This window comes from Clarias gariepinus, chromosome 21, assembly GCF_024256425.1.
Source record: "Clarias gariepinus isolate MV-2021 ecotype Netherlands chromosome 21, CGAR_prim_01v2, whole genome shotgun sequence".
Classification (NCBI taxonomy): domain Eukaryota; kingdom Metazoa; phylum Chordata; class Actinopteri; order Siluriformes; family Clariidae; genus Clarias; species Clarias gariepinus.
The window spans coordinates 3,087,665-3,105,238 of NC_071120.1; the positions used below are offsets into that span (position 1 = coordinate 3,087,665).

At 36.3% G+C, this 17,574-nt stretch overlaps 2 protein-coding genes across 2 annotated transcripts; one reads left to right on the plus strand and one right to left on the minus strand.

Annotated features, from left to right (window-relative positions):
- Nucleotides 1-153: 153 nt before the first annotated feature.
- LOC128509717 (popy class I histocompatibility antigen, alpha chain E-like) lies at nucleotides 154-7,995 on the plus strand. Its single transcript, XM_053481551.1, has 5 exons — nucleotides 154-223; nucleotides 5,775-6,035; nucleotides 6,533-6,814; nucleotides 7,344-7,640; nucleotides 7,961-7,995. The coding sequence occupies exons 1-5, from the start codon at nucleotides 154-156 to the stop codon at nucleotides 7,993-7,995; spliced, it is 945 nt and encodes a 314-aa protein (XP_053337526.1).
- A 4,021-nt stretch (nucleotides 7,996-12,016) lies between these two features.
- LOC128509197 (corrinoid adenosyltransferase MMAB-like) lies at nucleotides 12,017-16,242 on the minus strand. Its single transcript, XM_053480821.1, has 9 exons — nucleotides 15,969-16,242; nucleotides 13,285-13,349; nucleotides 13,082-13,175; nucleotides 12,931-12,988; nucleotides 12,746-12,818; nucleotides 12,566-12,663; nucleotides 12,428-12,492; nucleotides 12,222-12,281; nucleotides 12,017-12,135 (listed from the first exon to the last, which is right to left on the minus strand). The coding sequence occupies exons 1-9, from the start codon at nucleotides 16,076-16,078 to the stop codon at nucleotides 12,051-12,053; spliced, it is 708 nt and encodes a 235-aa protein (XP_053336796.1). The 5' UTR covers nucleotides 16,079-16,242; the 3' UTR covers nucleotides 12,017-12,050.
- Between the last annotated feature and the right edge of the window lie 1,332 nt (nucleotides 16,243-17,574).

A 17,574-nucleotide genomic window follows, 5' to 3' on the forward strand; every position in this document is an offset into this window, starting at 1 on the left:
TTATTAATCTGCGCGGTTTAGTATTCAGTGCGCACGAGTTTGTTTTATCACATGACCATGTGAGAGGGTCCGTAGTTTTAGTGAAGAATAAACTAGCAAATAAGAAATTATTGTTAATTTTCTCTCTTACTGTGTTAGACTTTAGACTGAGAGATGTGTCGCTGCAGTGCAGTTATAAAAACTCTGATTTTCCTCATATTTTCTCTTCATTTTTCATCAGCAGGTCTGTAATGTTTACTCTCTTTATTATATTTATTTACTCTATAATGTTAATGTTTACTCTCTTTATTATATTTATTTACTATAATGTTAATGTTTACTCTCTTTATTATATTTATTTACTCTATAATGTTAATGTTTACTCTCTTTATTATATTTATTTACTATAATGTTAATGTTTACTCTCTTTATTATATTTATTTACTCTATAATGTTAATGTTTACTCTCTTTATTATATTTATTTACTCTATAATGTTAATGTTTACTCTCTTTATTATATTGATTTACTTTATCATGTTAACGTTTACTCTCTTTATTATATTTATTTACTATAATGTTAATGTTTACTCTCTTTATTATATTTATTTACTATAATGTTAATGTTTACACTCTTTATTATATTTATTTACTCTATAATATTAATGTTTACTCTCTTTATTATATTTATTTACTCTATAATGTTAATGTTTACTCTCTTTATTATATTTATTTACTCTCTAATGTTAATGTTTACACTCTTTATTATATTTATTTACTCTATAATATTAATGTTTACTCTCTTTATTATATTTATTTACTATAATGTTAATGTTTACTCTCTTTATTATATTTATTTACTCTATGATGTTAATGTTTACTCTCTTTATTATATTGATTTACTTTATGATGTTAATGTTTACTCTCTTTATTATATTTATTTACTCTATAATGTTAATGTTTACTCTCTTTATTATATTTATTTACTATAATGTTAATGTTTACTCTCTTTATTATATTTATTTACTCTATGATGTTAATGTTTACTCTCTTTATTATATTGATTTACTTTATGATGTTAATGTTTACTCTCTTTATTATATTTATTTACTCTATAATATTAATGTTTACTCTCTTTATTATATTTATTTACTATAATGTTAATGTTTACTCTCTTTATTATATTTATTTACTCTATGATGTTAATGTTTACTCTCTTTATTATATTGATTTACTTTATGATGTTAATGTTTACTCTCTTTATTATATTTATTTACTCTCTAATGTTAATGTTTACACTCTTTATTATAATTATTTACTCTGTAATGTTAATGTTTACTCTTTATTATATTTATATAACTATATATATATTTAATATATATATATATATATATATATATATATATATATTTATATTATATAACACTAGGAGGCGCTGGGGAGCAGGAGTGTCAGACTAGATTTTAGGATGAGGGCCAAAGTGTACAGAACATAAACAAAACAGAAAAACAAATTAAGTGTGTCTTATTAAAGTTTGAATGTTTTATTGGGATTTAATGTGCTGATGTTACACAGAGGAGTTTTTTGTTGTATTTATCGTATTGTTTGTACTTGTCATGGCAAATGGTTTTTAATTTTACCAAATTTTGAGTTGAGTAAAAGCAAAAAAGGTTTATTGAAGACTTACGTATAAGACAGCTCTGAACCATTCACACAGACAGACACCCCACAAAGTTCTATCACAAAGTCCTCAAAGTTCCGAGCTTCCTTAATTTCACATGGGTTTATATACCTGACACGTGCCTCATCGCTCCTCCGTTTTTCTTTGTTCGATCCAATTTTTATTTAATATTCATTATGTATGGGGCCTAGTGGTGTGGTGACTCCCAATTTCATACTTTTCCTCCCTCTTATTTCATCTTTTATTTATTATTTAGGTATGTCCGCGTTGGTTTTATTGGTCTTTCAAATTTAAATTCTCCGGCTTAATTTTTTCATCGGAGAAAGTTTTGGGTTTTTTTCCAAGATGCATAATAATCTTATTATTTTCCTATTCCCTTCCCAACAGTCATGTCTCACCTGTCCTTATTATGCTTATAGTTATTTTTATTTTTATCTCAAGATTACATCATATCCTCCTAAGACCCGAAAGAAAAAAAGTTTTCATATATTTTTTTTTTATATAACACAAGTCTGAGCTTGTCACATTCTGAGATGTCAGAAACATGTCCCACTGATTTTTTTTTTCAAAACTGTCATTTATTTATTAGTTAAAACATGTCTCTTGTAATAGACACTGGGTCGATAATTACTGTACAATGAATTTTTGTTCTATTTAGTAATATATAATATACTGTAGTTATATAATTACAATATAATATAATAAGTAATATAGTTGGAAGCAACAATGAGTGGGCCCAAGCACCCTGCGTCATCACCACCCGGGCAAGGCTATGATGTCACTCAATGTGATGTTACTGAATGTGATGTCACTCAGCATGATGTTCCACAGAAGGTTCTTAGCCAGTTTTTGGTGTATGTTTAAGGCATCAACACAGTTGCCTAGTTTGAGATATCAAAAATTTGCGTCCTCAATGTTTTTAGATCACATAGGCCCGGTTCAGTGTCGATTGCATAATTCCCTGGGAAGAGTGTATTAAATTCCTTCAGGTGTGTTTTGGCAGACAAAATAACTGCCTTTCTGTTGAGTTGAGCCCATGACATGCAATGTGAAATTTGTTTAGCTTAATGAGCTGTCATTCGTGCAAGTGTGTATGAGCTCTGCAGCAAAATCTCGTGTAAGGGTCTCGAGCCACGCCCAGACTTTCTGCCATCCTAATGGCAGCAGATTTCAATGTCTGCCAATTTTTGTAAGTTTTTGAGCATGTTGATATCCCCAATAAGCCCAAAATGTTAAAAAAAATAATAATAAAAAAATCCTACAAAAACCATACGGCTCTTTAAACACTATGATGACATAGTGCTGATGTCATAGTGCTTGAGCTCTAATAAAATACACATGTAGCTATAGAAAAAGTCTGGTCTTTTGCCAGTTTCTCAGAGGCCAGGTGGTCTGATCTGTACTGGATCCAAATGTTTGTGGCAGCCAGATCAAAGCAACATAGGATGGTGCGGACAGTCCATTTCCTTGTGCAGCTTGACATTGGATAGAGGCTGATCATGTGGTCCACTCCGCCCATGATTTTATTAAACTCTGTTGCAACAACACGTATACTGTAGATGCAGTAACATCGTGCTTGTCTTTTGTTAACCATCTTGGGCAGATATCCTGAGGCTCTATTCCATGGATGGAAGATGCCAAAGGACATTTCTTGTTCTCCAGGCATTTTGTTATAGCGATCTCCAAATGTTTCCTGACTATCATCTCTGATGCGCCTCTCTCCTGTTCATTGTCACTGGACATTTAAGACTTACAGACTTAAAAAAGATGAAGATTCCTTTAAGCGATCCAGCACTTTGATAGAGGTGAAATATTGGTGTAGGTATAGGTGGGATCCTCCTGGTAGTGACCCTGCCATGCAAACAACAGCATTTCTTACAATCCCCTGCTTGTCTTAAAATGTGTTTTGACTCCTGTAGACTTCAAAATTAAACACCAAACCAATGGGACTGACAAACACGAAGACCCTCCAACCTGTGCGATTTGGTTTCCCAGGCTCAGATTGGTGCACAGGACACTGGCCTGAAAAAGGAATCATAAATTTGGTTTCTGTTTAAAAGAGTCCTGACCTTCCAAAGAGTATCCTCTTTTTTCTGGTCATCCAGGATGGCAAGGTCATTTGATGAAAAAAATCAGTCCCTGGTTATTATTATTATTTCATTATTATTATCATTATTTTTCCCAATTTAAAAGACTGATCATTAAAATTTTGATTTATAAGATAATCCTATTCCTAACTCATTTTTTGATCATTAACCAATATGATTTTAAACATTGACGTTTGATAATATATGTATACATATACAGTAAAACCTCTGATTGTGAGTAACGCAGTTTACAAGTGTTCCACAAGCCGAGCAAAGAATTTTTATAAATTTTGACTTGAAAAATTAGCAAGTCTTGGTTTACGAGTAACAAGCATCATGTATCACTCATGCGCTTCTTGTTTTGTTGCAGAGCATAACGTGATCATAACTGAGCCAGTTCTCTCTCTTATGCAGCGAAATTGTGGGTAATCGTCTCTCCTGCTGGGTCTTAGTGCACGTCTCTTACTGGTATAATCAACATCCGTGCACTATAACACTGTGACCACTTGTTTGTGTGTAAAACATATTTTATTTTGTGTTTGTGTGTACAGCGCATGTAAAGCTAAAGCAAGTCTTATTAAAGAGGTTAAAGATCCATTTTCTCTCTCCCTCTCTGTATCAGCCTGCATTTGTGCGCATCTTGTCCAACACCATGCTCCTTCACACACACATACACATGACCTCTTCTCGTCTTCACACACACACCCCTGCTCTTCTTGCCTTCACACACACACACACACACACACACACACACACACACACACACACACACACACACACACACACTCTCTCTAAGGGAAACACTGCTCTGTCGTGATTTTTTTCAAAGGTAAAGTGCAGGTTAGTTTGTTTTATTTTTACTTTACAGCAGTGATTCCGTTAGTGTGTCGCTTATGCGAGTGTCATTAGATATGTTCCTTGTGAATTTTTCAGATAAAACAGTCTTTTCGTTAATGTGTGTGTACACAGCTTCACACACACACACACACACACACACACACACACACACACACACACACACACACACACACAGACAGTGCCTGCGCACGTAAATGGAAACATCTGTCAGGATTTATTTTTTACTTTTTTTAGAGGAAAGTGCAGGTTAATTTGTTTTATCTTTACTAAATATTTTGTGTTAATTATTTTTATGTTTTTTTTTTGGAGGGGGGGGGCTGTGGAATGAATAATTTGAGTTTTATTATTTCTTATGGGAAAATTCACTTTGGTTTATGAGTGTTTTGAAATACGAGCCGCTTCTGGAACAAATCACGCTCATAATTCAAGGTTCCACTGTATGGATCAGTAAATATAGTTATATTAATTAATATAATTAATTAATTATTATTAGAAACAATTCACAACCATCATTGATGAAGTTTGGTTATGAAGTGTAATATAGAGTGATAGTGTTAGCTGTAGTAGTCAGGGATAGTAATGAATTTGAATATTGATTATCGATCCTTTTGTTTCCTAGCTTTAAAAAAGGGAAGTCGGCCATTTGTGCTCTGTGTCCGAAAAAACTGGAACTAAAAGTTATTTCTATAACTTTTCCTAAACATCTCTAATAAACTTAGTTTGCTAAATCTTGGCAATGTACTTTCTGTACTTTTCTTTCTGCATTCAAGTTCCATATTTCTTGCCCTCTGTGTGTACGGGTCGTCCTTTCCTTACGTCTTGTAGACTTTTCTACAGTTTTCTACTTGATTAAAGTTAGAAAAGGAGTATAATAATAAAGAATAGGTAAATTAGTGAGTATTATTAGTATATTGTTAGGTTATATAATTACTTATTAACATAATTGTTTTAAATCTCCGCCTCCTGCCTGTGTATCCCTTTAATTCTGCATATTGAGTGTCTGCATGGCCTGTGTTTTTCTCTAATACGACGAGAGGACCAACTCTTTCACAGAGGCCTTCTGGGTAATAGACATGAAACATCGGCTCATTTAGAGTGATAATTTACTGATATATAATGTTCTGTGTGTGTGGGTGTGTGTGTGTGTGTGTGTGTGTGTTTACTGTTACAGTTAAACACACTCTGCAGTACATCTACACTGGAGTTACACCAGGAATAAATTTCCCAGAATTCACTGCTGTGGGTCAGTTGAATGGACAGCAGTTCGACTACTACGACAGTAAGATCAGGGAAATGATCCCGAAGACGGAGTGGATAGAGAAGAATGTGGGAAAAGATTACTGGGACAGTGAGACATGGAAAATGCGGGATGCTCAGGAGACCTTCAGAGTCAGTATGGGTATACTGACGCAGTGCTTTAATAAGACTGAAGGTAAGAGCACACACGCACACATGCACACTTCTAGGAACTGCAGAGATAAACTGCAGTGTGTGTTTATACACTGCTGCATTAGTGCTGTTGCGTTCAGTTATGTGTGGAGTGTGATCTACAACTTGAGAGCTCGTATCTAATCACACTCCCCATGCTTGGTGGGTTTCCTCTGGGTACAGGGAAAAAGTGGAGTTTAAGCTGATGTTTTATTCTGAAGAAAACAAACACACTAACACACACACACACACACACACACACACACACAGACACACACAAATAAACATACTGTACATGCGGATAAACATAAATTTTTTACATTCATTAGATTGGACACACAGTGAACATGTGGCACTTTTAGCTCTTCTGTGTATAATAACATAAGAAAAAACACAAAGAGAAATTAATGGAATAAATATAAAGTAAATCACAATTATCACAATTATCTGTGTGTGTGTGTGTGTGTGTGTGTGTGTGTGTGTGCACATGCACATGAGCAGGAGTTCACACATGGCAGCGGATGTACGGATGTGAGTTTGATGATGATGATGATGACACCACTATAGGATACGAACAGTACGCTTACGATGGGGAAGATTACATCAGCTTTGATCTAAAGACTCTCACCTGGACCACTTCGACACATCCAACTGTGACCACCAAGTACACCAGGGATGGTGTTGCTTTAAATAATGATCATGTGAAGAACTACCTGGAGAATGTTTGCATTGAATGGCTAAAGAAGTACGTGTCTCACTACAAAGAGACTCAGAGGAACAAAGGTAAAGTGTGTGAACTGTTATACTGTAACTGTGACACACATACACAGACACACAGTGTTTAACACACACCTACTGTATAGAGCACATTAACAGCTCTACAGTACAAAAACACCCACATGCTTTTACTCCTATGGCTTTCAAATGTAAATACTAATATGGCTTTATCTTTATTACATTTGGAGATATTATGTGTTGTTTTTTTCAAAAGTCTAAATACTTTGCAACTCTGCATTTTACAATTAGAGGATACTGCTACAGTATAGGTTCCCTCTCAATCATGCATGAAAAACTTTATTTTTTCTTCAATAAGAAGAAAGATGATATAAACAGACAAAGATGAACAGATGCTTTTAACAGTGTGATTAAACTCATGACATGCTGCTTCCCTCTTTCCTGCAGAATCTCTTCTAGTGTCTACATCTTCACCAGGAATACATATTATTCCTCATCAGGGTTAGCATGAAGTTAGCATGTTTAATAAAAAAAAAAAAAACATGTTTAATGTTGATGTGTCTGTGTGTCTCTGCAGTTGTTCCTGAGGTGTCAGTGTTCCATAAACACTCTCCTTTTCCAGAGGTGGTGTGTCACGCTACAGGTTTCTTCCACAAACCACTAAACATCACCTGGCAGAAGGACGGAGAGGACGTGCATGAAAACATGGAGCTCAGAGAGACATTACCCAACCAGGATGGAAGCTTCCAGAGGAGAAGCATTCTGAAAGTCCCAGCTGAGGAGCTGCAGAAACACACCTACACCTGCGTGGTTCAGCACAGCAGCTTGGAGAAGGAGTTAGTGCTGAATGTGAGCCAGTGTCGAATCTTGACAGGTCGGGAAACACTTTTACAATTAGATAAAACTCGAGCTGTAGAGAGTGAAAGCTGATTTCTTACTGCAGTAGATAATAAAGACTCTGTGCAGATTTAACAGGTAGAGCACGACCTGCTATGATCATCAACATCATCATCATTGTTGCAGTGCTGGTTTTCATTGCTTATTGCACAAGAGGACAGAGAAGGCAGATGTAAAGTTTGTTTTTAAATACATTCTAATTTCTTGCAGGTGGATTTATTTAACATTTTGCCCACTTTTATATTGACAAATTGTAAAAAAATGATACTAACTGTCTGTCCATCATCTGTGTTTCAGGATTCGGACCTTTTCCCATCAGTCCCTGTAAGTGAACGTTTATGATCCATAAAACATAATGTTATTTCTACACAGTGTTTAGTGCACTTTGTGGTGGATTTAAAAATGAAGACAATTCTTTTCCTCCAAGTGCAAATATGTCTTCCTGCTGAATTGAGAGAGTAAGACATGATGTAGTTTACACTGTAATATGGGATAAAAAAAATCTGTGTGTGGAGAGAAAATCCAGCAGAAAAGTAACATTCAGTCTCAGCTCAGAGCTCATCCTGTTTCTGTCTGTTTGTTCTTTCAGTGGAGATGAGGAGAGGGAGACGAGCGCAGAGTTTAATGGAGATTAAATAACATACAGAGAAGAAGTTCACCAACACACAGAGAGGATGTACAATATTTCTTTTTTCTATCTCTGCAATGGTTTTGACTCACAAATCACTTCTGTTCTTTATTACTCTGAGGGCGACATCATTAATAGTCAGCAGTATTTCTGTTCCTCCCTGTCTTGTCCTCCAAAGTTTTGGACCTGCCTGTCTGTTGGGTGTGAAAGTTTCAGGAGATCAACACTTACCACAAAAACACACAAACCAAATCATCTGGCACTAACCACCAATCCATGGTCACCAAGTCACTGTGGTCATGTGATGTTTCCCCCCATTCTGATGTGGGATGTGAACATCACCTGACCAGTACCTATATATCTACAGTATACCTGCATGATTATATGTGTTGTGCTGCTGCCACCTGATTGGATGGTAGGATGACTGCAGTAATGTGCGGGAGTGAAGGTCTTCCCAATAAAGTGGCCAAGCTGTGTTAATTTAAACCAAAATGAGACAAACGTATGTGGTGATGTCATTATACAGCCTGTGATTGATGAAATGCCTACTGAAGCTCCACCCCTTGTTGTCTCAGAAATGGCATATACACAGATATTAAAGAAGTAAATAGATTTATAGATTTATGATAAAATATATGCAATGTTTAAATATCTCTTAAGGGCATCTCTCTTATTCTACATCTGGGCCAGTTTTTACTCTTACAGCCACTAAATGAAAGTAAACAATAGAGATATGAAACAAAAAAGGCACTTCAGTTACATATCACAATTCTTTTGTGTTGTAATTCATGTATTGCCATACTGACTCTTTTTATATATAATTCCTTTATGAATACATATATGATAAAGAAGTGGTGGTAAAATGGTCACCGTTCCTCTGTAACCCTACAAATGGTGAACTCTAAATGATTCACACTTTTGCAGGAAGCAGCATCCTGTGTGCTAGGAGTGACTTATTTACTACGTTTATTTAGGATTGTGATATAACACTGTTAATGGATACAATCATGCGGCACACTTGTAGAAGAATTAAGTTAGATGTAAAAAAAAAAAAAAAAAACATCTGTTGTTCATAAATGAAGAGAGTGTTGAGGGTAACATTGTTCGTAGGAGGAAGACACACATTACTGTAATGCTGGTGAGTGATTTTCTTCCTGTATTTGGATGAAGGATTATTATAATTATTATTATAATTTTTTTTTTGAGGTTTTTATTTAATCATGTTTGATGTGAGTGTTTCCTGCTGTTCTGTTCTGTTCATCTGAGCTCAGCACTCATTATAATTATAGTGTAATCTGACCGGCGGTGTTTATTATAAATGGATGTTTGTTTGCATGAGTGTATAAATTTATGTATTTTTGTTATACAAGTCCCTTTGAATGATCTGTTACTGTACAGTGTCATTGTGAAATATGTAATAATATATCTGACTGTTCTGCTTCATCTGTTTAATAGCAGCAGCTTCCACTAAAACCTAAACCACATAATAGGGTTCATTTACATTATTATACAGTTTTGTGTCAAACAGAGACTCTGTGTTTTATAAATGATTGTGAATTAATTTTTTGTGAACTGATAATTATAAACAACTTCATCTGCACTAAAATATGTTAATTAATCTAAAACAGAAAAGCCATGCCAGGACTAGATCAGGTCTGACCAGTTGTGGTTTTGAATAGTACTGTACCTCTCACAGTACTCTGTTTGTTCTCAGTTTCATTTTACTTTCATTTCACTGTTAGGGAGCTTTCACATATTGTAATTAATTACTAAATAAACTCCTGATCATGTGATTAAATCCACATGCATTGCATATTGTAAATGCATTTTAAAGCCATTTTTAAACCTCGGGCTCTGATCAACGTGTGTGATATCTGTGACTGTTAAATACATGTAGAAGTTATAATCAGTTCAGTTGAACTCTGGGTTTGTGGACTTTGTGGTTTGTGGTGAACAGTTTAAATCAGCTCAAACGTTAAACATAAAAACTCACTCCATTAACCATAAACTTCACTCATGCACACAAACATTTACATACAAATATATGAAACAGTCACGTGTACATGTACAGTATGAGTGCTCAGACACAAAGATACTTATATAGAGATTATTATATACAGTGAAGGGTGCTTATATTCACATTCCACAAGTTTTAAATAATAAAATTTATTTCCGAGATTTATAATTATTTTTTTAAAAGATTGCATAAGTTCATATTCTAATTTACCCAAACTCCAAAACCCAAACTCCATTGTTATACTGCACAGCGCTGTTTAAATTCACATTAATGGGCTGGTGCTGCACTTTGTAGACGGTTCCTTACTCATGAACACTGCGAAAAGCAGTGTTTATTTGGGGTGCTTTCACACCTACAGCATTTGGTGTGCACCAAACGTGTTTGGTCCCTTGGTTCGCTTCATTAGCGTTGATGTGAATGCAGTCTCGGTACTTTGGTGCGCACCAAATCAATCGATCCTAAACCTGCCTGAAGGGGTGGTCTCGGACCGCTTTATCCGCTCTACTTTGGTACGGTTCGTCTGGTGTGAAAGCAACCAAACCAAATCTGATGAAATGGTATAGTTTAATGCACTTTGGGTATGAGAGATACGGGGTTGTGGGTAAAATTCTTTTCCCTTCCTGTTGACTCCATTACATTTTTCAAGCTATCGACTCGCGATGAAATCAAACCGCAGAGAAACGTGGAGATTCGAAGAAATTAAGTGTCTCTCTGTATTCACATTAAAGATGAAAAATGTCTGGCCGGGCTGTTTTGATAGGCCAACGGATTACCTGATGGATCTGCAGGAAGATCGCCGGTTAATTCCACGTCTCTTCTCCCTGAAGTGGCACACAATGGCGAGATAAATACACCAGAGCTGTTACTGTACAGTGTTATTGTGAAATATATAATATTATATCTGACTGTTCTGCTTCATCTGTTTAATAGCAGCAGTTTCCACTAAAACCTAAACCACATAATAGGGTTAATTTACATTATTATACAGTTTACTGATGTAACAGACAGTTTTGTGTTAAACAGAGACTCTGTGTTTCATAAATGATTGTGAATTAATTTTTGTGAACTGATAATTATAAACAACATCTTCACTAAAATATGTTAATTAATCTGAAACAAAAACATTGTGATGCCAGGACTAGATCAGGTCTGACCAGTTGTGGTTTTAAATCATACTGTACCTCTCACAGTACTGTGTTTGTTCTCAGTTTCATTTTACTTTCATTTTACTGTCGTTGATTGATTAATTACTAAACAATCTCCTGATGATATGATATGAATGCATTTTATATCCTGAATTCATTTTAAATCTATTTTTAAACCTCTGGCTCTGATCAGCATGTGTGATATCTGTGACTGTTAAATACATGTAGAAGTTATAATCAGTTCAGTTTTAGTGTTTCCTCTTGTGTAGTGGTGTGTGACTGGAGAACTGTTTAATTCAGCTCAAACTTTAACCATAAAAACTCTACATGAAACACACAGGATCACAATCTCAGTAAAACTCTACAGTCAGTGAGGTTTAGTCTTAATAACAAAGTCTTAGTTTAGTCTCAGTCTTATTCAAACCCAAAGTGCCCCCTACTGGTGGTGTTGAAGTGTAATTAACTGAAGCAGTGTAATTATCACAATCATCTGAATCAGGAGTGAGAGACAGATGGTTTCAGCTCCAGCTCAGGATAAATAAGATTTAGATAAACAAACAGGATGAATTTTATGATTTTATTAAATAAAGTGGAGGTTCATTCAGGTCTCCTGTAGATCCTCTCAGTGTTTCCTTCTTTCATGGCTGTGTATCTGGCCAGTGTGAACAGGTAATCACTCAACCTGTGGAGTAACAGCAGAACATCAGAGCAGGTGAAGAAGTCACACTTAAAGCTTCAGCATTCCTCTTTGAAACTCCTGATCTTCACCTGTTGAGATATCTGCTGACGTCAGGATCGGCTTCACCTGAACGCACTATAGGAGCCACGCTGCAGAGAGACAGGAAGTGACACGTGTGACCCGACAATGACCTCATAATCATACATAAATAAATCAATAGTGCAAATCCACATTATTTCTGTCTGTGTGTGTGTGTGCGTGTGTGTCATTGTGTGTGTGCGTGTGTGTCACTGACCAGCGCTCGGCCCGGCGACACACGGCTCTGGCCACATGCAGGGCGGCGCTGCTTTTCCCCCCAGACTGCAGAAAGAGAGAGAGTGAGAGAGAACCAGAGACACACAGGTGTGAACACAGGTTGTGTGAAGGAACTTACAGGCAGAATGAAGTGTGTGAGAGGAGGAAGCTCGGCCGTGTAGGAGTCGATCCAGCTCTCCAGCTCCACCACAGGCTCACTGCTGAACTGCGTCTTCTCTGTGTAGAAGGAAAACACACTGAAACTAACACACTGTACACATTCTCACTACTCGCACTGCTTATTAAACTGGACACACACTTATGTGACTCTCTCGGGCTGACGAGTGAGGAGTGGCCATGTTCGAGCCCACATCCTGCAGCACACACTGGATCTGGGAATGGAAACAACAAAGCTGCAGTCAGAGACACTTCATGGTGCTCACACACATCCAAACACAACATATGTCTGAAATGAAACCAATGTTAGATCTTCTAAACACACACCTTGTCTAGCTGAGGGATGAAGGTGTGTCCTTTCTCAAGACAGAATTCTCGAGCCAGCCTGAGGGAGGAAGAGTGTGTATGATGAAGACTTTAATACACTGCTTTAATAATGATATACAGACAAATGTGTGTCTGTGTGTGTGTGTCTCACCCGATGGCAGAAGAGAGCTCATCTGTCGTCCCCAAAGCTTCAAAGACACGATCCTCCTTGGGCCGCCTCTCTCCTGTGAAAGTGCTGGAAAACCCTTTAAAGAATAAAACAGGAACTTAAAATGACACTAAGGCTGAATGTGTTTATGTCCATGTACAAAGTAAAGAGAGAGAAAATTAACAAAGTTAGAGGAGGTGTGAAACCTTTATCTCCTGTTTTGGTGTAAATCTTGGGTATCGGCTGATCTCGCTCCGACTTTGTGCCAAAACTTAGAAAGGTGACAAAAAAAAAACTAAGGTTAATAAAACAGTAAGAGAATATCAGGAGGTCAGATTTTGACCAGATGATGGAAATCCCAAAACTTTAACTGTGTGTGAAGGTGAGAGAAGCTGTTCAATGACGCATGCGCACACACATACAGTTCAGTGATTGAACTTGATACAGAGAGAGAAAATGGATCTTTATCGTCTCTAATGAGACTTGCTTTTGCTTTACACACGCGCTGTACACACGCGCTGTACACACACGCATACAGACACAAAATAAAATATGTTTCACACACACACGTGGTCACAGTGTTATAGTAAACAGTAAACGCGTGCACGGATGTTGATTATACCAGTAAGAGACGAGCACTAAGACCCAGCAGGGGAGACGATTACCCACAATTCCGCAGCGCAAGAGAGAGAAAAAACTTTGGCTCAGTTGTGATCACGTGACGCTTGGCGTCAAAACAAGAGGCGCATGCGTTATACATGATACTCGGTACTCGTAAACCAAGACTTGTTGGAACACTCGCAATACGAGGTTCCACTATAATTTCCTAAGCACCTTTTAAAAAAAATAGAAACTATGCATACGCTGAAAGTTATAAACTAACAAAAGAAATTTATTCTGGGGGCCAACATACCCGTTGTAGATTGAAAATATGGTTAGAATGTGTGTAATACTGGATACTTAATCTACTGAACATTATGCAGCTCTTCCCTAAAAGCTTTAGCTCTTTCAGTCCCGAGGTGCTGGAGGTGTAACAGAACATCTGTGGCCTGTACGGATCTCTCCTCGCAGTCCTGCACACGTTAAAACCCCAGAATAATCCTAAACCTTAACTATTACAGTGTGAAATAGAGTTTAACACAGCTGTAGAGTGGTAAACAGTATAAGGACATTATTCATGAGTTAATTAATAAGTAAATAATGCACACACGTTACATTTTGCTCACTTAAACTCTCTTGTCTGCACAGGCTGTATTTTTACCTGTTCAAACTGGGTTTGATTTGCCAGATGACACTAACAAAACTTCCTATATCTGTGCTGACATCTGATCACCAAAAAATAAACAAAAAATAAATGAAAAGGAGTCAAATAATATCATGACTAGAACTAATACTGCAGCAGATTCACTACTCTTAGTAAAATGAACCTGTTTTATTTACCAGTTCCGTCTGGCTGAATGTGATCTACTGTGGATCAACTAATGCAACTAATACGTCACTAAATTTAAATTTCAAATTTAAAACTTATGCCCAGAAGAGGTTAAAACTTTACATTTCTAAACATTCCCCTTTTTCTACTGCATCCATATTTATTTTTGAGCCACGGTAACCGGATGTAAATACTGGCTCAAAGTTGTAACGTGTGTAGATATAGAAAAGTACATACAGAACCACGTTTGTTATTTTTTGACATGGGTCTGTGTAGTCACTAAATTGAGGAGGGCAAAAAAAATATTTAAAAAATGGTTGGAAAATAAATTACACAAGAATGTATTGGATTTGGCCTCACAAACAGAAGAACTTTGCGCAAACTAACTGCAGTATTTTATGACAGTTATATATAGAATTATTATATTATTATGGTACAGTGATAAAAAAATAAAATGTTTGACTTGAGATCATCAACATTAGTGACAGTGTTCATGGACTGGTAACTGTGGACAGATGTGGACTTTTCACGTGTTGATGCAACCAGGTGCTTTATGAAATTTGATATAGATATACAAGTCTGTGTTTTTTTGTAGAAAACGACATAAGCTGAAGTTCTAAGTAATGCTTGCTGATGTCTGTTCATAGATCAGAGCCTAAAGTCACAGAGGAAGCTGAGAAAGATGAATGTTTTGATCTGATTAAATTCTCTCTCAGTAACGAAATTTAATTCCACTTTATCACGTCTATAACAAAAAAACTTCATCAAATTCAGTTCAGAATTAAGCACATTACAGTTGAGGTTGTAGAGATCTCTGGCTCTCACTATCACACTGTACAGCGGCGCCTCGTCATACAAATGCCCCGCTTTAAAAATTTTGGCCTTAAGAACTGAAATTTTGCAAGAAATCTGCCTCAGAATACGAAACATCATCGGCATACGAACAAACAAACCGAGCTGAAGCAGATACCAGCTAAATGTGCATATATTTTGTGTGTGTTTTGGCATTTTGTGTAAGATTTAGTAAACACACGGCACCATGGGTCCTGAAAATGTTATCACGGTATCAAGAGGAAAACGGAGTCACTTTCAGTTTGGTTTTTAAAGCAGCCGGTGACAAGAGGAAACGTAAATTAATGTTAAGTAAAGTTTATTGTCTAGTTATTTAAGATATGATATACCTTTATTTATCCAACAGTGAGTGAGTTTAATATTTTTGGGTTGTTTAAACAGATTATCTGCCATTACATCACTTCCTGTGTGAAAATGCCTGAAGAACTTTTGCCTCTTGCCACTTGAATCTTGACCGCACCAATATGGCGGACGCGCATGCGCATAGCGGCGCGAGGCGAACACCGTACCCGGATGTCTATATCTATGGCAACACGAATTATAATACTGATGACTAACCAGTTATCTTAAAGTACAATGTGTATTAATGATTTTATTATAATTAGTTACCTTCTGATGTTTCCGCACAGAAGCTGCTGTGACTGTAAACACGTAGCATTAACACACTGAAGCAAACAGCGGCGATGTGCAGCGCGACATAAAGCTAATGCTAACGCCATTACACAATTATACAGTCTGTGTGCTTAAATCCAGCACATGTACTAACGCTAAAAACCAAATCTGATGAAAATGTTTCTCTCGGTACTGTTAATGCAGCACTATACAAAAGAAATCTACGCAATTCGGAAAATATGTCATATTTGCACCGATCACATTTGTCCCTCCTGCGACCCGTACCTGAGTGGGCGGAGCCCCCCGGTTCTGTTCTAATCTGTAAGCCTAAGCTTTAACTCGACACCTAGATAGGGCATAAGCATGATACTTCCATTTAGGTTGTGTTTCAAATCGCGATTTCGTACTACACTAAATTTTTATTAAATCAGCTGATAAAAAAATTTTCTTAAAACGACTTAAATTTACACAACAGCAGGTTAACTAAATTCTAGTTACGATTATAAAAGTCAACACGAACGTATTATAAAACAATAGAAAACTATAAATGTGCACTAATTATACTTGGCCTTGCTGCTATCCGTAGGCAACGAAAACGCCTAGATAGTTTGTAGCATCAGCGCCGCCATTTTGGGCGTGTTCCAATCCCCAAAACAGTTACATGAGTAAACTTGGAGACGCTGCATGTAACTGCATCAGAAATAAACAGACTATGACTTAACGTTGTCGGTTGCTGACATTTAAGCTTACGATTCAGAAAGAAAATATTCCGAAATTAACGCAACGTGTTTTGTTAGTAATTTGTAGGCCTTTATATAATAACAGTGTGGAAAGAGATTCGCGAGTAAACACTTTGGCTCCGTCTTGTGGACGCTGCATGTAACTGCATAAAAAAAACACCACGCCGTTGTCCGCTGCTGACATTTTAATTTAAGATTTGGGAGATTGATAATCCTATAATTAACTTGTAAACGTGTTTTGTTCGTAATTAGTAGGTCTTCATATATTAATAACTTTTTAATATACTTAATTTTATAGTCATCTATTTTTTATTCTGTTTTTTTGTTTCTTTAAGTCATTGTTTTTAGAGTGATGTTTTAATGATTAAAAAAGTTGTAGATTAAATTTAAAGGTCATTCTTGTTTCATTAAATAGTCATTTTATTTCCCCAGAGGATGATGGAGTCTGTTTCTTTTCTTAGACTTAGGGCTAAAAAGTACAGAAGCTCGTCATTTATATCCAGATGTGGGTAGTAATGACTTATATTTACTCGGTTACATTTACTTGAGTAACTTAAAAAAAAAAACTTCTCTGAGTAGTTTTACTGCTGCATACATTTTACTTTTACTTAAGTAGATTTGTGAAGAAGAAACGCTACTCTTACTTCGCTACATCCGGCTACACTCGACTCGTGAGCGTTAGTGATGTTCCTTGTTAATTATTCATATAAAGCAATCTTCCCGTTAATGTGCGTGTGTGTGTGTGTGTGTGTGTGTGTGTGTGTGTGTGAGAGAGAGAAACTTAAATAAGAGAGGAGGAGGGGTTACTGTGTACAACAAGAAGAGGGAGTGGGGGTCTGATTCCTCCTCTTATGAAGGTAAAA

Bases quoted from the DNA above. Each gene is read 5' to 3' on its own strand.
- LOC128509197 (XM_053480821.1), bottom strand. From the start codon at position 16,078: ATGGCGTTAGCATTAGCTTTATGTCGCGCTGCACATCGCCGCTGTTTG. The intron at 12,493-12,565 runs GTAAGTTCCTTC...CTCTTTCTGCAG, and splicing joins TCACACACTTCATTCTGCCT to TCTGGGGGGAAAAGCAGCGC. The intron at 12,282-12,427 runs GTCAGTGACACA...GTCTCTCTGCAG, and splicing joins TGTCGCCGGGCCGAGCGCTG to CGTGGCTCCTATAGTGCGTT.
- LOC128509717 (XM_053481551.1), top strand. From the start codon at position 154: ATGTGTCGCTGCAGTGCAGTTATAAAAACTCTGATTTTCCTCATATTT. The intron at 224-5,774 runs GTCTGTAATGTT...TTACTGTTACAG, and splicing joins TCTTCATTTTTCATCAGCAG to TTAAACACACTCTGCAGTAC. The intron at 7,641-7,960 runs GTCGGGAAACAC...TCTGTGTTTCAG, and splicing joins CCAGTGTCGAATCTTGACAG to GATTCGGACCTTTTCCCATC.